This window comes from Cheilinus undulatus, linkage group 3, assembly GCF_018320785.1.
Source record: "Cheilinus undulatus linkage group 3, ASM1832078v1, whole genome shotgun sequence".
Taxonomy (NCBI): domain Eukaryota; kingdom Metazoa; phylum Chordata; class Actinopteri; order Labriformes; family Labridae; genus Cheilinus; species Cheilinus undulatus.
Window position 1 is genome coordinate 35881220 of NC_054867.1, and position 25644 is coordinate 35906863.

General features: G+C 39.8%; 1 protein-coding gene across 1 annotated transcript in view; it reads right to left on the minus strand.

Moving 5' to 3' along the window:
• megf6b (multiple EGF-like-domains 6b) overlaps positions 1-25644 on the minus strand; it is a 103582-nt gene that overhangs the window by 30628 nt on the left and 47310 nt on the right. The window contains exons 6-8 of the mRNA XM_041783597.1: positions 19636-19758; positions 6289-6411; positions 116-241 (exon numbers count right to left, since the gene is read on the minus strand). Of these exons, the coding sequence (XP_041639531.1) occupies positions 116-241; positions 6289-6411; positions 19636-19758 (372 nt within the window). The remainder of the gene's footprint in view (positions 1-115; positions 242-6288; positions 6412-19635; positions 19759-25644) is intronic.

A 25644-nucleotide genomic window follows, 5' to 3' on the forward strand; every position in this document is an offset into this window, starting at 1 on the left:
CAAAATAATCAGTTTCATTGGCACTATTTTCTATCACCCCATCCTTTTACCTGTCTGTCCTGCACTTTGTGTCTGTGCATTCAGTATTACCTTTGAAAACAGTCTAGGCACTTACGTATGCAATGCTTGCCATCCTCTGCTAGGATGTGGTTCGGCCTGCAACGGCAGCGGAAGTGAGCGGCCGACTGCTGCACACAGTAGTGTTCACATCCTCCGTTGCTGATGGCGCATGAATGGGTCACTATAGGAGAGAGACAGAAATATTGATATGAGCACAAGAAATTATCCTGCACATATAAGAAGGAACCACATCAGCATGAGATCAATGCTGGGGCTCCAGAAAATATTGAGTGAGCAGGTCATAGCGTCTAACAACCTCCAGAAAATACTGTGTGTGCAGTAGAGAATTTCTGCCGGTTTTTCTCATAGGTTGGTTGCAATAATGCAATCCTGAATGTCCGCTGGGGGTCAGGAAGTGGGGGACAGCCATTAGGAATGAAAGGGAACATAGAAAGTTAGTACTTTGAGGCTCAAAATGGACCCCCACACTGCAATCATCATCAGAAAATTTCAACGTACAATAAATAAAATCCCTAAACTTCACAAAAGAGATTTTTACCAAAGATTAACTTGGTGTGGAGGGGATCACTATTGCAAATTACTCAGTCCTGCACACCTCTTGGCCTCATCTAGACAGATGAAGAGTGACAAGAGTCTTGATGAGACTTACACTGAGCTAAAGACTAGCTTAGCCCCTTTAACATATAAAAACAATCCAAATTTTGTCACAAATATGCTTGTAATTGAAACAGCTATCAACTGGATACACCTTGTGGGTAAGAGACAAAGTAAAGATCTGCCATTCACAAAACGAGTCCATGCTACAAAACAGTTCTTTCATCTAAAGCTCCCATTTGAGTTTCAGTTTCCTTTCTTCCATCCTGTGTTGTTATTTAATCCACATTTATAAAACCAAACTGGTACCAAATGAAGAGCCATTTGGGGCCAAACCAGCTGATCTGGATCTCTCAAGAGAGGTGAATTTCTTGTCACGAGTGAAGCTGGAGGTTGGTGAGATGAATATCAAATGAGCAAAGCAGAGTTTATTGTGCTAAACCATGGCAAAATTGTGCTGAACCAAACTGGACTGCTTTGTTGAAACAGACAGTACATGAATGTTGTACTGAGGAGTACTGTTGGACTGAGGCTTTTTAAATTCCTGCCTGCCGCTGTTTCTCTATTAGCTTTTTAACCTTTTTAAATTTTTTGCTGGAATATTTCACTACTTTCAGGACACAAAGTAGCTTATGGATCAAGAATAGTTACATTTTTGCACTTTGAATGCTTAGAATAGTCATAAACCCTTTAAAACTGGGCCTTTTTGATAGCATTTCTCTGTGTAGAAATCACTTCTCCGCTGCTGCGTGACGTCATCTGCAGAGAACCTCTTGGATTAACTTTCTGGTCTTTTGAGCCGGAAATAACTCAAAGTGTTTCTTGTTTGCACATAAAACTTTTTCATGACCCCCTCAAACTTTCTCTTGAGCACACAGAACTTCTCTTGCACATGTAAAACTTCTACATGAGCACCAAAACAATCTCTTAAGCAAACAAAACCTTTTCTTGCTCATATAAAACCCTCTTGTGAGCAGAAGAAATTCACTTGTGAGGACGAGTTAATTTCTGCTGCACTCCAGTAACTTTTTCTCATCTTTTTAGTCAACGCCAAAAGCTCTGTACAGAACAGCTGCACAAAAAATGCACTTTGATTTTAACTTCTATATTTTCTGATTCGACTCCTGTGCCTTTTAAACAGGATTATTTCTCAGAGGTCATGCCAGCAGTACAAATTTTCCGACAATAAACTGAAAGAACACCTCAGAGAGTTACCTCATAGATTAACTCTGCTCTGAACCATGAGAGATCCATGCCCAAAAAAGGGCCAAAAATCACAGAAAGATTTAAATGGCAGGACCTTTGAGATGGACAGCGCTCCCCGTTGATGAGACTAACAGGCAGAGCCAGCTCAATCATCCTCCCCTGTCAGTGTTTCTCTTCTTCACATCAACAGATGAGACCTCTGCAGGCGACCTGGACTAACTCCCCTCAGGGAAAAGTTGTCTGATTCTGTTTCAGTTAGAGGCCAAGTAGCCTCTAAGTGAAAGAGAGTTATTCACACACCAAAAGACTGGAGATCCATCAATCAGACAAACACGTCAGGTTGAGTGCTCTCCAGCTCAAATATTATTCAAGCACACGCTAAGTGTGTGGGATACATGTGACCTCTGCAGATGGATCAAGAGCTGGATGACACTGGGACATCTGCTTTCAGAGCAGAGTGGTATGTGTTGTCTTGTGTCCAATCTTGTTAATGTGGTGCAAAATATACTTTCATTCAGTTGTTGTATAGAAAGTTTGAAGAGATTTGTGTACATTTTTTGTCTTCCCTCTGCAGCGGATATGCAGCCTCACAGATAAGCTTCACCTGGGAGTCAGTCCAGATGTGCTCTATGATTATTAGTGCAATCAGTCATCTTTTTCACGCAACAGCTGTCACACAAAAGCCCTCTCAGGGACAGTTTAGTCCCAGCTACAGTTCAGTCTCTGCTCTGTGAGACAGTGAAATAACTTTGGCTTTATTAGGCCAAGAAACACATCATGATTTCCACTCTTAATGTCAGGACACTGTATACATTTCTGACAGTAGAAACTTGTGCCAGGGTAATACTCTCTCTGCTATCGACTGTTGCAGAAAAAAAAAAAAACAAACGTGACAGAAACAACACGCAGGTACTGTGTAAACACGGCAGATGTCAAGAGTGACAGGATTAAATTTAAGGGATAAAGCTTAAATTATGGATAAGAGCCAGGAAGAATTCAACTGAAGAAAAACATCATGACTCAGACCTACAGAGGCAAAAGTCAACTGACAAATAAATCCCAGAAATAAAAATGTTGATATCATGTGCCCAGCCACAGCTGACTGGATTATTGTTTGACACGTCTTTTAACATCACAGCTTATGCTATCAAATAGACTGTCCATTTAGATATGAAGTCCGTCTCTGATCCTTGCAACACCAGTGCTGATCACACTGCACTGCAGCTGCCTCCATCACCCCAGCCTCCACCTCTCTAGCCTGCAGCCTGCGTTCCCTGGAAAGTCAAAGCATGCTGCTTGGCAAACCCAGGAAGCAGAGCCTTCATCGCAAAGCAATATCCATTTTGCAATAAATAGTTAAATCAATTACAAGAGTGTTTCTGTCCTGACTGAAGGATTTTCAAATTAAAAAACCCTGTTAAGACTTTCAAATTGTGGTTATGGCTTTTTTTTTCCTTATGTAGCTATGGTCAAAACAATCTCCAAATGTCAGAGGAAAAATTAAACTGTAGTACAAAAATATCCATCTTAGATTCTGTTTCAAAATTCCTTTTAGCTCCAGCAAAAATAATCCCACCACAAGCTCCATTTAGGGATCCTCTAGGGCTTTCAATCCATTCACACAATATTCATCTAAAGTAAATGGGGTTTGGCCCATTGGCATGAGAATGCAAACTGAGAAATTCAAATTTTCCAGCACTTTCAAGTTAGTCTGTGAACTTTCTGCTGAACAGATGACTCCTTCTGCATTGAACTATTGATGGATGCAGGTGGAGTCAATAAATTTTTGTTTTTTGTATACTGAATTTTTTATCTGTTGGATAAACTTTTTTTTCACAAAAAAGTACATCATCTAACTCCACTAGTGACCGTCCATGTTGGCTTTGAAATATGCAAAGGTTGATTTTGGATCTTGAGATTAAAGCTTGCATTAAAGCTCAATTTTCACACACCAATGGCTGCTGTTGTGAACAAAAAAGCCACTTCAGAAAACACAGAAGAAATCAGTTCAGCCATTAATAGACTGTAGAGGAACTTTGAAGGTCGATGGCTTTATTCAAATTATAGATACAGTGATAAGGGAGATAAGGGCTCTGACGCCATGCAAACTGCTATTTTCTGATTAGCATTGTACTAGGAGGACGTCATTTCTAACTGCAATTGGCAGTATAACACTGACGAACACTGTGCTCTACATGTGTGTGTTTGTGTGAGCTATAAACACACAAACTAGAGGAGACTTTGAGCATTCAAGGATAAATGTGGAGCTTCCTCTGCTGTCGTTTCTCTCTAGTTAATGCTGTAGGATCGATGTATGAAAGCATGCTTCCCCCTATAAACATGCCTCTGCTGTCTCTGTCTGACATGCTCGGGCTGGTTCATGTGCTATGTTAATTTGATTATATTTCAGTGTTATATTTTTTTCAAATTATAAAACCTCAGCATGTGACTGTGTGATTACTGAAGACTGAGCATCAATCAGACTTATCACTTAAGAGGAAATATAGATCAATATTGATAATTAGCATATACAGAACAAGAGCAGTACTCCTTTAAACCTGTTTAATGAGGCAGAGAGGAGAAAGACAGTTAGGTAAATGTTGTCAGATATTTAATCTTTCCTCCAGTCAGCAGCTGCAGCTGCAGGAAACTTCTCAGTTTCATTGACTTTATTTATCAAAGAATTATCTAAAAAAAAAAAAAAGAGGGATAAACTGAGTATTCAGCCTTGTAGAATGTGAACTTAACCAGAAATTAAACCACCAGCCCTATCTCCCAATAGTTAAGAATCTTTTAAAAAATTCCTGGATCCAGACGGTGATCTGGATCACTTTCAAAATCAAACCAGTTCTTCCTTATGCCATTTCTGACATTTCCTGAAAATTTCATCAAAATCCATCCATAACTTTTTGAGTTATGTTGCTAACAATCTAACAAACTAACTAACTAACTAACTAACTAACTAACTAACAAACCCTGCCGATCACATAACCTCCTTGGCGGAGGTAATTAGAATTTGCCAATCAAATTGGAATCAACTCATCTCTGGCTTAAATACTACAAGAAAACAATGATCTTCAAGAGAAAAACATTTTTCATTGATTTAGCCTCCTAATTTTGCTCTCAAAGTGCACTTGATTGATGTTATTAACTTTAAAATGTAAAAATTTAAAGGTTAATAAGACAGACCCACCTAATCAAGTGCACTACGAACAGAAAGTTCAGAGTGCACATGATCAGAATGGTACCACACTTGCCTGAATTTGAAGCCAGGAAAAACACTGGTGATGTTTAAGGTATGCTGTGCAAACCATAGCTAAAATGATCGGTCAGGTAAAATCAATAATATTCTGCAGAGCTGTCTTGTGCCTTTGTTCAGAGTAGACGGCAAAGACATGAGAGAAAACTGACAGAGATGGAGATGACCCACAGCAACTATCTGGAAAATCAATTGAGTAAAAACAGGCAGAACTGGCAAAGTCCCCTTGTTTCAGCTTCTCAAATGACTGCAAATGACTTATCCTTATTATACAATCTCTTCCTAGCAATGCTATGTTCATTTTCTCAACTTCCTTATATATAACAGTGGCTTGTTTGAGCCTCATTCCAAATTACTACCTCAGATTAACTTCAATAAAACCTGTATATCATAACATCTGCAGGTTATTTAAAACGCACACTACACTGGCTTTTTACCAGTGGATGTAACTGGAACCATCTCAGCCTTTTAAGTCAAAGGGGTCAGCTTCTGCAACATCATGACTGTGGTCAGCATGAGTGAGTGCTCATGTCAGAAAGCCTTTAAGACTAAACTTCAACTCCAAGCTCTGTCTTTAAAAGCCTTCCAGCAAACTTGCTCTCCCAAAACAGTGTTTCACTATTCATATGAGATTTGAACATGAAGAACCACATTGAAGAGGGAAACTTTGCTGGCATTCATCCTGGATGGGACCACAAACCATGTTAGAGTCAATTTTATTGCTTTGTTTTTATCATCATCATTTTTTGGTAAGAGCTACTTTTGGTGTTATTTGTTTGTATTGGATGCACATTCACAGGTTTTATGGAAATATGGTGTTTGACACTGATTTTAGCCTCAATACACAAATACCTAGTCAAAGTATTCTTCCATATTTTCAGACGTTTCAGTGATGGATATTCATTCTGTCTGTCTGTCGTGCCCAGTATGGGGGGTAGTGTTTTCTCTTTATACAGCATGAAGAGATGGAGATTCTTAATTAATACAAAGAAATGGTGCAAGCTCTTAGTACCTGAAATCACCTGCATCAAAGAGAAGATGAAGTAAGTATTTTCACAGACAACAGGGTAATTTAAATAACGGCTTTCTGGAGCTGTTAATCATGCAAGGCTACCCCTAGGTATCCACTAAGCCCTAAGGACCCTTACCCAGACAAGTGCGTCCGTCCACATGCAGGCGAGAGCCCGGGTTGCATTCGCAGTAGTAGGAGCCTCTGGTGTTCACACATCTGTGTTGGCAGCCTCCATTATGGACCTGGCACTCATCAATATCTGTGGAGGAGTAGGGAGACAGAAGCAGGAAGAGAAATGAGTGTAATTTTACTAAATCCTCCCATTATATGAAAAAAAGAATAAATCCCAGAAGAGCGTCCAAAGAGAGGAATTTAACACAGGTTTTAGGATAAGGATGTGCTCTGAGAGGAAAGCAGATGATGGATGCAAAGTGAAAGTATTTCACAAGTGCACTGCAGCTCAAACAAACAAATCCCCCATGTGGTAGCAACTACTGAACATTTAAAAGCAAATTTACATTCCTTTGCTTCTTGTCAGAGTCCCCTGGGAAAGTGGAACATATGGAAACATAAATTAGAGGATGCAAAACATACACATTCCTCTCAGCAGAGTGTAAAGATTATAAACAAATAGAAGAAGAGGCTTACTGGTCTGAGAAAGTGTTGGTGGGGTGCCTCACTGTGTGACCAGATCACAAATAAAACAACCACGCTCTTAAATATTTCTAATTCTAAGGGTCAAAGACTAATGCAATGTTTTCCACATGAGACCCCCTGTGAGAGGTGAACTGATTTATGAAGCTCAACCTTGTTTGGACTTCTGCTAACAGCCCGTCTGCCTCCATCATCATCAGGAAAACTAGGACACGAAGTCAAACCCAGCTCACCTTTAGTCACGTAACAACCTACCTGTTTGCTTCAGCAGAGCTATAATTAGTGAGGAGGAATTACTTGAAATGCTGTTGACTCAAATAAATGACATAACACACTGCATAGGTGAGTGTGAATGTGTTAGTCTGCTGCATAACATCTGTGAAAAACCGCCAACACATCATAAAATTTATTAAGAGCCAAGTGTGAAGTGTGGCTGAGATGTGTTGTCCTGCATAGTCCCAACTCAAAGCTGCATTTTACAGTGAGAAACTTTCCAAAGAATTCAGAGCAATTCCTGCAAAAATAAGGCAGTTTTATAAACCACTAGAGTAAAATCATTTATAAAAGACAATTATCAACATTTCTTTAGTCCTCTGAACTCACTGACCATTACACCACGGACCACACATTCTGTCTTCAGTCACTAAACTTTAAACACTGCTTTAAATAGCTCAGTATAAATAATCCCTGGACATCATTTCTCACCATGTATGACGGTGCAAACTCTCTCCAACCAGAAAATAAATATACAATCTGTACCCATAGTGGGAAATGTAATTTGTTCACATGTATACGGTCTTTTTACATCTCTACTTTCAGTGCTGTTTCCTCCCACAGACTCTAATGGGGTCAATGAAGAGTTTAAATCTGCTTGGACAGTAGTTTAAGTGTGATGTGTTGTCTCTAATGAGTGTTCGACATGTGATAAAAGAGCAGCCAGCAGGATTAACGTCATCTTTTTTCCTTTTAATCTGCCAAAATAAAGAGGACTGACAGTAACAACATAGCGTATCTCCATTAAGGTTATCATCTTTTTTAACACTTACAGTCTTTTTAATACCACTTATAAAAAGACAGTCTGTATAGTTTTGAAAGCGCCAAAGCTTTGAAAATAGTCACAGATTAGAACCCCAGTTTTTTTCTTTGTTTGAAATATGTGTTTGTTATCCTCATGGATCAAATTTGATCCCATCTGGGTTAACTGTTTTTTAAGAATGATGGCATTGTTCACCAATGTTCACCAATTTCTTTGGGTTTTTTGGCTTTTCATGCCTTTGTTCATAGAAGAGGACAGTGGATAGAGTTGGAAACAGGGATAAGAGAGCGGTGGAGAGACATGCGTAAAAGGATCCACAGGCTGGACCTGAACCCAGGCTGCCCATGTACATGGTGTGTGTCTTAACCACTAGGCCACCTGTGCCCTCACCAATTTCTTTGTTGACTTCATTTCAACTCATTCACAGAAGTTTTATACTTTTAATTTTAAATTTATGGTCAACGTACCTTGCATGTAAGGTATTTTTCCTTTTTTGTAAAGAGAAACATTTTTTGAATAATTTTGACTGTAGGTATGATCAGTCAAGCCCCTAGTGAGAGATTAACACCTTTGTTCTAAGGAAGAATATAATCACACTTGTTGTCCATGTTGGATAAAAATGACTCCATCTAGTTTGCCTCTTTATAAAGCACATGTATAATGCAGCTAATAATTCTCTGTAAAAATTGGTCATTTTTACAGAGGAGGTTTTGGTTTGACACCAGTATATTTATCCAAAAGCTGTAACAGGGGAAGAGAGACAGCACAGTCTAAATTCAACACATATACAAGCCAAATTTATCTGCCAAAACATTGCCAATGTATTTTTACCAATTTCAAAGGTGTGCAGGAGTTTCTCTGCAATTTCTGGTAATGAAACATTAGAAATATTGTAATACTGGGTGCGTAGGACTTTTAAGGTTGCATTCACACCACAGCAGTTTGGTCCACTTTAAGTGAACTCTGGTCTGCTTACCGAGACAGTCTGTTCATTTAGAGTGGTGTAAAAAGCCCATTCGATCTCTGATCGGGACCAAACAAGTGAACTCTGGTCTGCTTAAAAATGGGGGTCTTGGTCAGCATACAGCATGATGATTTATGGATATATTTATGTTTTTTTAAGTGCAACAATGTTGCAGTTTGAACCCCAAACAGAACCAAGTCCCCCAGACTATCAGGAGTGAAAACACCCTATTTGTAGTGCTGATACTGTAACAGCTACCAACAGTTGGATTTTTACTAGCATCATGTACAAATTTAAAGTTCTGGCATCGTGCCAACCCTAGCTGCCTATAATTTTAATAACATGACTAGCATGGTAACTTTTACTTCCTCATTGTTTTGTTTTTTGTTATAGTCAGTTTTTATGACAATGTAGAAGACTTTTTCATGCCCCTAGGCCGGGGCATTATGTTTTTCAGGCAGTTCATCCATCTGAGCCAAAGTCAAATGACACTACCACAGAAACAGCCAGTCCTTCTTCTTTACGCTCTGATTCTTACACTTTTTCCCTTCCTTGGTTAATATGTACTTTATTAAGTATTAATCAGGTACAACAACAAGCAGTGTCTCCTGCCAGTGCAGATATGTTGCATATGGGCTAATCATTAGGCTACTTAGGCCCCACATACCATTGCCTTTTAGGGCTAATTTGCACATTAGGCAGGTGTGAAGCCTTATGAGCACATATTTGGCATTGTGTCTGAGGCCACCTGTTGAAATATAAGTAGAAAATTCCAATCTTGGTTTCTCTGTTCTCCACCTCTTCTTAATTCTGACAATAATAAACAACTCTGTAACAAGTAAATGCACCAATATGTTTCCACCTAGAGGCAGAAATACAGGAAATGTACTGTATAGGTAGAAGTTTTTCTGCTATTAAGAGTGGCCTGCTGTTGGAAATATGACTTAAGGGAGCATTCAAGTTCAACCACAATAGTAAATGAAAAATTGAGGGACACTTCTTGGAGTTGAGTTGAGGAGAGATCTTATTCTCTTTGGGTTCTTCCTCTTTCACCTAACACATACTCAGACACAGTCACTGTAAAAATATTGGATATGGCTGTATTACAGTATTTTCTCTTATGGCTGGCTGTGAGGAGAAATCTCTTTGACACAGGAAGAGAATTTGGCCATACATACATTCAGCAGGTCCTACTGTGAGTCACAGACAATCTACATTTTAGCTTAATCTTACACATTACAATAACTTCCTGGTTTCACTCCTGCAACACTCAAAAGTGCAGTTAAACAGTACATGAACACTGACGGAGTCATAAATCACAGATTTAAAAGGCTCAAACCACATCACCCTAATGTTGTAGACTGATAGAGCAGAAGTAGTTACAACATGATTCTCCCTTCTAAAACAAGGATCCAAGGACGGGATTATGAGAACAAAACAGCAGCACATGAAAATATGGAGACTTAAATCTATTTGCCTAATGGTTTGAGTAAAAGCTGCCAAAGACAACTATATTATAGGAATATCCTTCATCTGAACCCCCAACTCCTCATAATAAAACCCCAACAGATTCAATGATGGTGTTCAGGGCAGAAAACGAGCTTCTAAATTTTCCTCCTCTTCTTCTCTGCTGCCAAATTTCAGCTTCACTTTTGTTCAGGAAAGCTGGCAGGAGCCGTCCGTCTTCATTTTTCCATCCCTGCTGCATGCCGTCCTTTGGTTTTGGGTTTTTCATGAAACAGATCCAGCGCTGTGGAGCTGCTGTTCCTCAGTCCGCTGCAGCGCCGAGTCACTGCCTTCCAGGCTGGTTTCCACTTCCAGAACATGATCCCGCACCCTGAGCTTGGAGCCAAACCCTCAGCAGACGTTTGTTTTTTACAGAAGGATCATTAATTCTCTGCCCGCAGCTACCTACAGCATTGCATCGTCTGCATGGAAAACTATTTTGCTGTGTGTCCGAAAGGTGGTTTGTGTACTGTGCATGTCAGATAGATTATTTCTTAATAGCTTGATTTATCTCTGGGAATTACCATCTAAAAAACATTGCATTTCAGCAGGATTATCAGCATTACAGTCATGACAAATGTAAACATTTTTCTTGTGGATTTAACCCCGAGCACTTCAGTTCGGCCAAAAATGAAACTAAATATTAAGTGTATTGCAAAGCTTCTCTCATGATTCATGAAGTCATGTGCTCCAATCCTTGTTGATAAAAGTTATCCTCCTCTCCACTGCTCAGAGACAGAAGTATAGTGCCAGACAGCCCATATAGACACATTATCTATGAGACTGATTAGCAGGTCTGGCAGTGGAGAGATGCAAACAACAATCTGACTACTGTATTACTCCCTGATTATCCACTGAGTCCTACTGAATATAAAAATGTGAAGACACTGAATTTCAACTTGTATTCCAAGAGAGAGAAAAGTCGGTTCAGTGATAGCATTTTCCACCTTTTAAATTAATATCCTGCAAAATAAGATTGCTTCAACTATTTCAGCAGATAAATTAACCCACTGCCTCTACAGCAACATCTGCATCACTTACCTGCCGCCAGGTAACCCAGATTGTAGCCGTTGTATCCGTGGTAACAGTGAGGCCTGTAGCAAATCCTCCTATAGTAACTGTGATGATAGTTCGCAGCTGCTATTAGACGTGCCATCGCTGTGATTAACACCAGACAGAAAATCCAACATCCTGATGACAAAGCCATCACTGAGAGGGAAATTTAGTGCCTCAAAGAGAACTCAGACTGCATAAAATGTTCACAAATTTACTGAAAAATATGTTTTTCTTTAAACACATTAGCTGTTAAGGATCAGTTCTCCTGCTCTGATGTAACATGGTAACTACTTCTTATTCCCTCTGCCTCCTGATTTTTCTCCCCATGTCCCTCTCTCTCACCCTCCCTTCTAAATGTCCATCACATTAAAGATCCTCCTCTCTCCCTCTACCCCCTTCTCTGCACACTTCCCTTTTATCCCTACCAAAACTCTTCTACTAAAGTAGTATGACCAGAGGATAAATGACAGATTTCATTACAAAGGGCCTCTGTATTTTTACCATCTCCTTAAAGAATGCTGTGAGATAAAAACAAAAGATTTATGAGTGCACATGAAGAATCAAAATTGTTACCACACAGAAGAATGCACTGTCTGTATTTTTCTATTGAATTCATCATGCAATGCCATCAAAGTTGAGCCAAATTTGATATGTGCCAGAGTCGAGTCACATTTACAATTTATAATCCCAGCAGCTGAGAAAGGAATGAGGCTTGAAGTGAAATGGTCTGTTCAGGAGTTAACACTGTGCTCTCTCATCTGCAGCCAGCACATATGCACAAACACAGCAGTGGGACTATGGCCAGGTTAATACATCTTATAAAGCTCGAGAACCACCAATCTTAGCCATAACATACCCTGGAAACCTCTACATGAGTCAAAGTAGGTTTCACAATGCCAGATTTTTAATTGTAATACTATTCTGGTAGAGACTGATTCATATCAATACATGTTTTAATAAAACCTGTTAAATCTGAAGTCCTAGGAGCCCAATACTGTGTAATTTCAAATAACAAAAACTCTGAGCAAATACATGCACTTCATCTAAATTGCACATTGATTGTTACAATAACACTTGTGTAACTAGACTGTGTCGCTGTGCTCTCTCTGTGTGAGAAAGATATCAAAAATTTAACCGCTGTGTTTTTATGAGATCTTTAAGGACTTGGGAAACACCAGTATTTCTTTTTTTTTTTTTTTGGATCAATAAATTAAAATCTAAATGGACTGTAACTACTCTCTTTTTTAGCAGCAGCTTAGGGTTAAAATTATGACTGAAGGCTAGATTTTCTTATTACTGAGCTGTAGTCAGTGGTAGATTCAGTTATCACTCAACTGGAAGGTTTGGGGTTCAATCCCTAGCTCCTTCAGTCACATGTCAGTGCGTACTAAAAACAATCCCTATTTGCGTTCACGGCTGAGTGCTGATATTTCAGGGTTTAGCATTTCAGAGTTGACTTCAACTCCCCAAGTGTCATTTTAACTCATGAACTTCAGTGTTGGAGTTATTTGAAAGTGTTGATCCATCACTGTTAGTCTGACTCTGTACAGTGCAGGGGTGGTGCATGTTTCTGTTCTGGTCTCTGTGAAGAAATGTATCGGACCCATTTTGGCCATAACCCCTTGAATTTCTCTGACTGTGGCTTTAAAGAAAAAGTCAGTCTCTCCATAACTTAAAAACACTACATAAAGAAAAAGACCTCAACTGACATAGGTCTGTTGGTTCAGCCTAAAACTCCACAAATTTATTAGTATATGGACAAAATTTACCATCAATGTATGCTGAAATACACAGGCAAAATATCGAACGTAAATAATGGCAAAGGTTTGATAACTGCTGATACTGATATTTACCTTTTTAAGCTAATATCTGCTGATACTGACACCAGACATATAAAATCATGCATCCCTGAATTATAGGCTTTTTAATTGTGTAATTGCAATTAATCACATGTCAATAATTTGACAAAGATTGCATTATTGGTAGATTCAATTATAACAAAACAATCAGAAAAGGCATGTTTCTGAATGGCATCAAAACTTTCTACTAGCTTTTCAAACAGGAAGAGTGGCTCCTAAGGGCAGATTGTCCATTGACTGGTCATTTTAGGATGGGTTTAGTCTGTTGATTATGCATTTTTTAATCTGTGAAATTATAAAAATTAAAAGCAAAAGAATTGGTACAAGTGTTTCAACCAAAGTACAAAGCTACTTTAGACGGTTGTGTGATGGCATCAGATTAAGCTTCATCAGCATACGTTTATAATTACATTTTTCACCTTTTGATTAATTAATCAAAATTAATCTAAAATTTTGACAATATTAATTTTAAAACTTCACAAAGTATAAATTTAATTCAAAACAACTGACATTTATTTATACTCAAGGACAGTGTTAATTTGAATCCCATGGGAGTTGAATGAACACCGCAATTTTGCAGTGTGGCATGTGAATGGGATTAGCGCTGGTGGACCCTTTAAGGATCTTTAAGGGGCTCTTATGCCTTTTTAAAAAGAGGCAGGACAGTGGACAGTCAGAAACAGGAATGAGAGATTTATCTGCTTGAACGTGGGCCACCTACGCACACAGAGTGCGACCAACTGCTCCCCCTAGTGGACGCTTCAAATAGAAGCTTCACCCATCAGTGTGTGAATTTGGTGTGAATGCAGTATGACCTGCAGTGTTAAAAAGACTGTGTAGTCCAACCTTCTTTTCCTAAGCTCTTGATAACTTAGCCTTTAAGCTCTCGTAATACACACCTCTACTGTCATTACATCAAGCAACAAGCATCTGACAAGCACTCGAGCTAAGACGGCCTGTCTGAAACTGATACATATTTTTTTACACCACACGCCAACGTATTCACACACTGCATATAAAATGCATATTTGTGAATCAAAAGAACAAAGATGCCAGCCAGGTGAGGAGGAAAGCAGCTCACTCAGGCATGGAGGACAGATGATCGGCACTGGGCCAGAACTGAGAGAAACTGAGCCAAAGTTAAAAAATCTGAATAAAATACCAGAAAAATCCAATAGAAAACAGCATTTTTTTTTTAAATTAAAGTAATTACGGGAAATCTCCTGCAGTCAGAGTTAACAAGAGCATCTAGGGTTTGTTGATTTTGGGTAAAGCTCTCTATTAAAACAGGTGTCCTAACAGAGAGCTGGCAGACCATCACCTCCACCTTCATGCTTGTGTTGGTCTGAGCAGTAAAGTTCATTTAGCATGACGGCTTAAAATGTTGGCACTTTCTCTACTGTGCTGCACTCAGCATGACAGCAGTTACTGTTGGACTGAGTCACTTTGATCAGCGCTGTTTGTATCAATGCAGCTTATTCAATTTTATTTAAAAAAACGCTAATAAAAGTCCACGTTTAAACACAGGGAACTCTCCACAAGGGATTAAATAATATATTGTGCAGTTTTTCAGGGTTTTTCTCTGAACAAAAGATCCGTTTGTTTGTTTCTTACCCATGCCAGCAGATGTCTTTCATTTAGGAAAAATTACAACATGCTGCCAAGGATAGGATTCCCCCAAAAGTATTAATGTGGTTGTGCCTGATCCAGCTCCAAAGAACCATTTACTCTAAACGGCTAAATGAATGGATCCCATCTCTCCCTCATGTGGGCTCCAACTCTGCAGCTACAGGCGCTCATGCAGAAGGAGAGCCGATCACTTTCTGCAGACGCAGCAGCACACACACAGCGCTGACTCAAACAGCCGCAGCATTCATCCAGCTTCTTTTACCTCTGTTAATACTACTGCCTATTACACATAATTATGACACTAATGCTGCGGGTAGCTGTTTTTTCTACATTATTCAGCAGTGGCAGAGGGCAGAGAGCGATGAAGGCCAGCTGTGACAACGTTTCCCATCAGCTCCACTAATAACCGTGACTGGGATCAGATCGCTCCCTGCCTCCTCCTGCAGACAGCCTTGCTGCAGAGACTCTCCTCTAGGCTTGGCCGCAGCACAGAGGAATCATTATTCTGATTACACCAACCACTGACAGAGGTTTCCAAATCAGAAACATCAAAATATGATGGAGAAAAAAGGAAATCTCATGGGAAAATTTTGAGAAGAACACTGTTTTGATAAGCAGGTTCTGAAATCTTGGATTCATCATGGACAGCTAGCTGCACTTTAGTCTGAGGACAGTCTGAGTCAAGAACTTTTGAATGATCTACATTCCATCCATCCATCCATATTCTTCCTCTTATCAAGTGCAGGGTCGCGGCGTCAGAAGGCTAAGCAAGTCAACCCAGACATCCCACTGCCGGCGACATGTTCCAGCTCCTGGGGGATTCAGAGGACTGTTCCCAGTCACCCACCTGAGGAATCTGATTTTGGCCACTTGCACTCGTAATCTTCTTCCTTGACTCAGTCACTAGCCAAAGCTCATGGCCATGAGGGCTGGAATGAAAATTGACCAGTAAATAGAAAGCTTTTCCTTCCAGCTCAGCTCCCTCTTTACCACAACAGCCCAGTACAATGCCTGTAAAACTTCTGGATGCTGCAACAATCCATCTGTTAAACTCATGGTTCATTATAACCTCACTTGTGAAAAAGACCCTGAGTTGCTTGGACTATTCACTTGGAGCAAAGACTCCTTCCCCAACTGGAGAAAGCAATCAGTTTTCCTGCAGAGAGCCATGGCCTCCGACTTAGAGGTGCTGACCCTCATCCCAGCTGCCTCACAATCAGCTTAAAAAGATCTGGTCCTGTGGGTCAGTTTCACTAAATGATATACTGTTTATTGATTACAGAATCAAAATTCAGTGAACTGAAGATAAACATGAAAACAAAACCTTGTTTGTCTCTACCAACCAGCTGTGTTGGATCTGATGTTCATCAGTGTTTCCCACTGAATGTGGACAATGTAACCGTGGATGGGAAGGGTAATATATCTGTATATTTCAAATATTTGAAGAAATACTCCAAAACAAAACAAACACATGAGTTGGCCTACATTGAATAGGGGGAACATCACAACGGAGAATTGTTTTCTCACTTAGTTGCTCTGCAGAGCATGCAAAGAGTACTTTGACCTTTCTCGCATCAGTAAGATAAACAGGTACATGAGTGGTGCAGCAAAGGCAGAATGTCCAGTTATCAGTCAAAAATAGTATTGTTCCACAGAGGTAAAGAAAAATGCATACATCCATCTCTCCACTGTGAGTATGAACTTTTATTACAGAGTTGCTACATGTGAGCTGAACTGATTAAAAAACTTGTTTTGCCCACATTGAGTCAGATTTTTTTGAATAATGTTCATTGAAGCTGAAGGGGTTTTGCTTCATGGTATCTCTCCCTTATCATTAACCTTTGTATATTCTACATTTGATCTTATCTTCACTCATTGTATTTTAATGGTATAAGTTTTATTATTTCTGGGCTATCTAGTACAATAAGGGTGTGTGTAATATATGATGGTTGTTTGCTTTCATCAATATGTGTTATTTATGGCATGGGTTAGGCGTGTACTTCTGGATTTAGTGTGTAGAACTTGGAGTCCAACACTAATTTTCCCAAGAGTAAAAATTAAGTGTATGGTATGGAATGGAATGTGTGGTGGACTGGTATGCTATGGAATGTTAAGATATGGATGCTGTGGTATGGTATAGTATGGTATGGTATGGTATGGTATTGTACGGTATGGTATTGTACGGTATGGTATGGTATGGTATTGTATGGTATTGTATGGTATGGTATGGTATTGTATGGTATGGTATGGTATGGTATGGTATTGTACGGTATGGTATGGTATGGTATGGTATTGTATGGTAGGGTATGGTATTGTACGGTATGGTATGGTATGGTATTGTATGGTATGGTATGGTATGGTATTGTATGGTATGGTATGGTATGGTATGGTATTGTATGGTATGGTATGGTATGGTATGGTATGGTATTGTATGGTATGGTATGGTATTGTACGGTATGGTATGGTATGGTATTGTATGGTATGGTATGGTATGGTATGGTACGGTATGGTATTGTACATTATGGTATGGTATGGTATTGTATGGTATGGTATTGTACGGTATGGTATGGTATGGTATGGTATGGTATTGTATGGTATGGTATGGTATGGTATGGTATTGTACAGTATGATATGGTATGGTATTGTATTGTATGGTATGGTATGGTATTGTATGGTATGGTATGGTATTGTACATTATGGTATGGTATGGTATTGTACATTATGGTATGGTATGGTATTGTATGGTATGGTATGGTATTGTATGGTATGGTATGGTACTGTACGGTATGGTATAGTATGGTATGGTATTGTACATTATGGTATGGTATTGTACAGTATGGTATGGTATTGTACAGTATGGTATGGTATGGTAATTTATGGTATTGTACATTATTGTATGGTATGGTATGGTATGTTATGGTATTGTATTGTATGGTATCCTATGGTATTGTATGGTATGGTATGGTATGGTATGGTATGGTATGGTATCCTATGGTATTGTATGGTATGGTACGGTATGTTATGGTATGGTATGGTATGGTATGGTATCCTATGGTGTGGTATCCTATGGTATGGTATGGTATCCTATGGTATGGTATCCTATGGTATTGTACGGTATGGTACGGTATGGTATGGTATGGTATTGTACGGTATGATATGGTATGGTATGGTATGGTATTGTACGGTACGATATGGTATGGTATTGTATTGTATGGTACGGTACGGTATTGTATGGTATGGTATGGTATTGTACATTATGGTATGGTATGGTATTGTATGGTATGGTATGGTATTGTATGGTATGGTATGGTATTGTACGGTATGGTATAGTATGGTATGGTATTGTACATTATGGTATGGTATTGTACAGTATGGTATGGTATGGTAATTTATGGTATTGTACATTATTGTATGGTATGGTATGGTATGTTATGGTATTGTATTGTATGGTATCCTATGGTATTGTACGGTATGGTATGGTATGGTATGGTATGGTATCCTATGGTATTGTATGGTATGGTACGGTATGTTATGGTATGGTATGGTATGGTATCCTATGGTGTGGTATCCTATGGTATGGTATGGTATCCTATGGTATGGTATGGTATCCTATGGTATTGTACGGTATGGTACGGTATGGTATTGTATTGTATGGTATGGTATGTTATGCTATCATTTCCTCAGGGTGCTGTTCAAAAATTGGTTTGTCTATGACATAATAGAAGCAGCGTGGATCAGTTAAAGAGCCTCCGAATCAACGGCTTGGTGATTGGATCCCCAGTTCCAGTGGTCAAATGCTCAAGTCTCTGAGATCTTAACACTGAACCCAAAGGTGCTCATAAAGCCAGTAATCAGTCATGGGTACTGTAGAGCACCTGGACCCTTTACATACTGTAGCAGCTTCTACTGTAAGCGTGTGAATATCTGTGCAAAGGCGGAATATGACTCAGTGTAAAAGTACTTTGAGTGGTTAAAAAAATTAGAAAAGCACAGTTAATATCCCATGTACAAAAGTTAATGGAGCATTAAAGGTTCAATGATAAATGGTCCGTTTACCATTCACAGTGGTTTAATGGATCATTAGCATTGTTATGCTATCATTAGGTGTGCCTTTGAAATTTTGTGAGTCAGAATGTCATAAATTCACTCCTTTGGACTTCTGTGTACATTAAGGGTATGAATTATGGGGAAACAAATATGTTAAGGGATCCAGATAATTTGCCTTTTGAACTCTGACCACTTAATTCTCATCATTTTCATCCTTGAGGCCAAGATAACCTTTGTGCTCAATTTCACAAAATTCCATCCTTGTGTTTCTAAGATTTGGTGTTTGTAGGAATGAGATGATGGATACACAGACAGCCTGAAAATTCAGTGCCTAAAGCTACTGCTAGAGCCAGCTGGAGATAGAAAATGTAGAGCAAACAACCATAAATATAATATGTATATACATAAATATACATTTTGATGACGGTACTGAATGGTAAATCAAAGATCACATAAGCATGAATGGGTTCTGCAACTTTTCACTAAAATAGAACTTCTAATCCAAATTCAATGTAATATCCACTTCTGATTCATATAGTTCAGACACTCTGGGTATAGTGATATAAATTTCTTCATCCAGCAGAAAAACGAGTGAATGCAATCTCTTGTTTACACTAACCTGTACAGAATTACAACGGAGCCCAACATCTCCAATAATAGTCCTGACATCAAACCAATACAGACTCATGTACAACCCAGTTTCACAGACTAACAGGCACGCTAAGTACTCACCTTGGCAGGTTTTGCCGTCTTCATTGAGTTTCAGGCCAGGGGGACACCTGCAGTAGAAACTCCCTATGGTGTTACAGCAGAGAGCTTCACAGCCTCCGTTGGTCTCCTCACATTCATTCACATCTGATGAAAGAGGAAAGGGACTGAATTAATCCAGAACTCATTAACACACAATCAAAAGCAGAGAGAAAAGTGCTGAACAGTCCAACATACTAAAAAAAGCTTTGAATTTGTTGAAAACAGTCAGTAAATTTACATGCCATGGTAAGGCTGAACTACTGTTATGCCTATATCTCAACAGGCAATGTAACTGGACTACTGAGCATGTAACAGTTTGCACGCATAAGTGAATTTATTGGCAGGAGCAAGTCTGCTTTTGCTACTGGCAATGGCAATATGTCCCGTTTCAGCTATTTATTGTGGAACACCTGACTCTTATCCTAGATGACACAACAAAAACATGAAGAAACTTACACTTAGTGTACTCTCTATTCTAGTACAGATTCTGATACCATTACCGGTTACTCATACTGGTACCTACAAAACACTGCAGATACTGTACTTGGTATCATTTCAAGTTGTGGTGTTTGTCTCTCATTAAGTGAGTATGTAGTTGGAGCCATGTCTGCAGTTTATTGATACTTAACACAGTGTTTCCCAACCATTTTTCCCTGCCTTTATGATGTGTCATAGAGGGACGACCATGAGAGACTGAAAAAAGACAAATGTTGGCGAGAGATATCAGCAACCTGGTTAGTAAGAGCCATTTGCATTAACATCAGGCTAGCATATCATTCATGTGTTCAGACGGACAAATTAATACAGTGTCGTACAGTGAAATTACAGTTTATCTACAGTCTTATTTCCAGATGTAATAAAACCCTGCCCCTTTACAAATAATGTCATCACATCAGTTGCAATGATTGATCATGTACCTCCAGTTAGTCTGTTTCGTCTGTGTTGGACAAGTCATGGTACGAATTGATGGCTCTGTGATTGGCTACTCTGACACAGAGACCATTTTAACAGACAAAAATTTTGATGATCATGACCCTGGCTTTTGTCAGCGCAGGTATGGGAGCATATGCCAGTTCAGTACTTCACTGTGTCAACCTTGGTCTTGTACTGCTTTGGCCTCCTGATGGCCATCTTCCAGGCCTGCACCAGGCCCATGCCCCATCTCTCCAGCTGAACCCTCCAAAATGCCCCCGGCATCTGGACCAGCTCACCAGGTCCTGGGCACCCAGTATGCGGTGAGCTGGATCAGGGTTGTGAAAGCGCCAGGAGCCTGCAAAAGCTCAGCTTCCATTCCCATATTAGACAGCTGGCCCCTCCCATCCCTGCCCTCCTGGGGTCTCAGCATTAGACACACGGTCTTGCCAATAATACCCAGAAATGTGCCAAAGAGAAGCTGTCTTGAAGGACAACAAGGATTGGTGCCTCTGGCCATCAGTAAATTTCCAGGTCTCACAACAGTATAGTAAGACCAGACGGAACAAGGGCCAAAAGACTCTGACTTTTGTCTGCATGCTTGGATGCCGGGAACGCCACACTGTCTTGCTCAGCAAACCCATCGCCAAATGCACAAGTCGATCTTCAGTTAATCGCACAGTCAGCGAATTGATGGATTACACTGCTAAGCAGCATCCAAGGCATCCCCAAATGCCTGGATCTTTGTTTTGGCCCAGGAGAAGTGCATTCCCAATGAATTAGTCCAACTCTGAGGAAATTTGTTTTAGTACCTTGTCAGTATGGCAACATGTTTAGATGCATTTTTACAGTCTAGTTTCAGTAAGACTAACACAATAATTAGATACTTTTAACTGCCTATAAACAAACTGACTGTTGAACTTTTATGAGTGGCAAATATCTCAGTCTGATTAAGCTTCAGATATTTTCCGAGAATAAATTTGGACAAGTTTTCAAAAGTGGAAACTGCTCAAGAGTATGGAAATATGTGGGAACCAATGCAGGGAACTGTGTGTGCTTACTCTGTCTTCTCAGTGCTAAATGTAAGGGAATGAAAAAGGAAAAATATACACTTTAAAAATCAAATTAAATCAAGTCAAACTTTAGTGGGAAAAAGAGAAAAAGCAGCTGTTCTTCTTATTGCATCTAACCTGTTAATTCATCACCTGTGAACCAGGCTGAACTCTGTAATCTATGCAGCACCTCAAACAGCACACTTTTTCGTTTCAATCAGCTGAAAATCCCGCCAAAGCCGTCATCAACCTCAACCTGATAACATCTTTCCCTCCTGTTCCCAAACTACACATAATGACCGGGGTCAGATACAGGTGCTGACAGCTCTGCGTGTAGCATAATCTGAGCTGCAAAGCTTCTGCATAATGAGTTTGTATTAAAGTTGAAAAGTAAAAGAACAATGTGTTAAAGGATGTTTGGTTTCATGCTGCAGTGCAAAGACTCAGCTCCACAATGGCTGCATTAATGTTAAATTTTGTACATATGGGGGTTTTGTCAGGAGAGATTACGCTCAAAGAAAAGTTGTTTCCTTTGCCGTGCCAGTAAGAGGAATCTTGGACTGAAAACTAAGGGAGAAAATGAAAAGCGAGCATTCACTTGGCACTAATCAGCTTGTAAACTTTCTCCATGTCCATAAAAGAGCAGTTACTGTACAGAGGAAGAGTCTGGATGTAAAGGAAAATTGTTTTATAGAGCAGTTTCCCCCCTCAAGCAAATTTTCGGTGCACTGTCATGCCAGCTGAGCAATTAAACGATTTCTCTCTTGGTTTACAACATCTGGAAATGTTCACACCAAATACAGGGCAGTCATTCTATCACTAAGAGTCATAAAACCTCAAGAGTTCACAATACTGAATGAAATATTACCTTTTAAGCTATGAATACACTTAATGAGACAATGAAACATGAATCTTAATCACTCTATTTCTCTATTACTCCACTTTATTCTCATCCAGAATAAAAAAATTGCAGCTAAAGACCCAATTTAGGTTGGACATGACATCATAAAAACTTGATGCTTACTACAGCACATTTAACCTGCAAAATATGCAGCTCAATAACAGCAGACCGAGAGGGATGGGACCTGAAGTCCAGAGCCAGACTAAACACACCAGGTTACATCTTTCTGTATCAGGAGTGTGCACAAAGACGGCTATCTCCCCCCTCTTCTCCCCCCTGAGGCCACACACCTGTGCAGCATCGAGAGCATGGGGTCTGCCCTGGGTCAGAGTCATGCTCATCATTCTCTGAGTCTTTCTGCCCAATAAGAGAGCAGGAATGTCGAAGTGCTCCGGGTCAGGAGGAGAAAACTTAACGCAGCAGTGGAAACAGAGTCTGCACGGGAAGTATAAAAGACGGGGTTTAAGGCCAAAGTTGTGTTCAGAGGGCAGAAAAAACTCATTTGGAGGAAAAACATGCACTTGCTTCATGTTTTAAACATGTAAAACTACCTTTACGATCTACTTTTTGGATGTTTGTAGTATATCAGCATGTTATGAACTTTTCGCAAATGCTTGCCTCTTTATTCCCTATCTTTTATGCAACACTGTTATTTAGCAGCTATTTCAAACACAGGAACATCCCAGACATTAAAGTATCCTGTAATTGTTAAACTCATCGACCTCTGGAGACATTATTGAGTCTGGGGGCTGCACCTTCACCTGTCTCCAGGGGGCATTGCTGAGAGATTTTCATTTTACGTCATCCTCACCCATCCATCAATCCGTCACCAAGCTGCACCTCCAGCCGAGTGATCAGACACATCTGAAGGAGTGAAACAAGAGCCGGAGCCTCTTTAAAACACAGGAGTGGTGTTAAAAGATCAGCCATGTTACCCTGAACATCACATCTCTGAGGTTTTCCTCTTGCTGACCCCAGCCTCCTGGAGGGCTGTGTGGATGTGTGCGTGAGAGATCAGATGCCTGAAACTACGGTAGAACGTCTGCAGCCCAATCTGTGCCCGAGGTTTGAGTCAAAGGCCAGAGCTCAGGGTCGGACTCATGCAGAGAGAATCACACTGGACTGTTTCACCGTGTGGGGGTGTTGAGATTTAAGATAAATGGGGCACAAGAGTCCTTTAAGCAAGCAGTCAACAAATGCAAGGGGATACCACATGAGAGTTCTTCTGTAACACATACTATACTGTTAGGTTTGTTCATCATTTACAACTCTGCAGTATCATAAATGTGTACTATAACAACAGTCTTTATTAAACATTAAAGCTTGAGCTTGTTCTCAGACAGACTGATATAAAAATGACTCACTTAAGCAAACAAGGCCAGCATCTTAAAGACTGATAACTTCTTTAAGGTTTTTCTAAGATTATTTTGGTGTTTTTGCTGAAAAGAGTCAGGAATTATGGGGCGTGAGAGGCCAGAAAGTGCCTGGGTTGGGATTCGATCTCTTTCCAAGAGTATCAAGGGCTTGTTCAGCCACCTAAACAATAAAACATAACACAGCCACCTGCCACTAGTAGCCACTGAAGCTCTAGCTAATGGCAACTGTTATGCTGCTACATTTATATTCTAGCTAACTGGGGTGAAAATTAATAAAACTGCCAAGATATATTCAATGTAAATTTTGGATCTCATTCTAGTTGCTTTTAGCCTAGCTTAGCATAAAGCCCAGAAAGGTGGCACGGTCTGCAAATGAACATTCATCCACATACTGCTTGTTCAGGATAGCAGGGGGGCGCTGGAGACATTCCCAGTTGTCACTGGTGAGGGGCAGGTCACCAGGGAGCATGTCAGTGGATGGAAGCATGGATAAAGACCCTATCCAACCTGGGTTCAAGAAACCCTTTTACTGTGGTGTGACAGAGCTAACCACTGCCCCACCATGTAGCCCCACAAATGAGCATTATTGATATAGTATCCCTCAGCCATTAAAACGCCTGTAAGATGTTAAAAAAACAAAAAAAAAAAACACCTCAAGTTCTACAGCCTGAGGTCAGTGAAATCTTAAGTTATTGTCTTCTATCATTCCAAACAGTGAATGAAAACAACACCTGACACTGGGCAGTCCACTTCATAATGGTTAACAAATCAGCTGTAAGATAGTTTTACAGTCATCTAAAGGCTACACTCACACAGACAAATATGATCTGAAATAGACACTGGATGCTGTAATTGCTCCCTCAGCCTATTTTGGCAGCAAAGACATCCCTTCATGTGCTGAACTGAGGTCAACTTCCACATGCCTTTTCTATGTGAAAACCAATTTGACAGTTTAATTAATGCTGATGGGATGCTTTAGTACTTGAAATTAGACACAGCAGGTGTATTTTTCCCAATTACTATCCATGATATCTTTGCAGCAGGAATGTTTCTTTCTTTCAGGAAAGTAACTAATTACATTTACTCAAATTACTGTGACTGAGCAGAGAGAATGATTCCACATCACATGTGAAAACAGCTGTTGTATACAGCAAAAACTGCAGCGTTTATATCTCAGGGTAAAACATTGCTGAGTTGATTTTAACTCCTAAAGTGTAATTTTGACTCCATTCTTCAGTGTTGACAGTGTTGATCTACTAGTGTCAGTTCAACTAAGTAGTGTCATAGGTGACTGCAAATTCAAATCTGGGGGCGGAGTTCCCCATCATGCCATTGGGCTGAGTGTTTATATGTGTTAAGCTGTGTTTAGATGCTGACTGGTTTAAACCTATTGTTTTTGTTGTTAAACACATTTGCACCATGGGTGAAGTTATCCACTGAGTTAGAGTCCCTGCATGTGACGTTAGGTGCTCCTAGCAGCTCATTAAGGTGTGCTAAAGAAAAAAAGGTTGGGAACCACTGCAGTAAGACAGAGCAGAAATTTGGCATAGAAAATGCAGTTTCTTTTAAAGTCTCACAATTTGCCTTGTATCAGAGTTGGTTCGGGCCTAACAGTATTTTCTGCTTTGAACTCATCTTCCTACAAAACAAGAATGTGTAGATTGTGTCCCTATCATATCAAAACGGTTGTTTACAGCAGTATGTACAGGAGGAATAATCATTATATTGACCCAAAACTAGAAACCCTAAT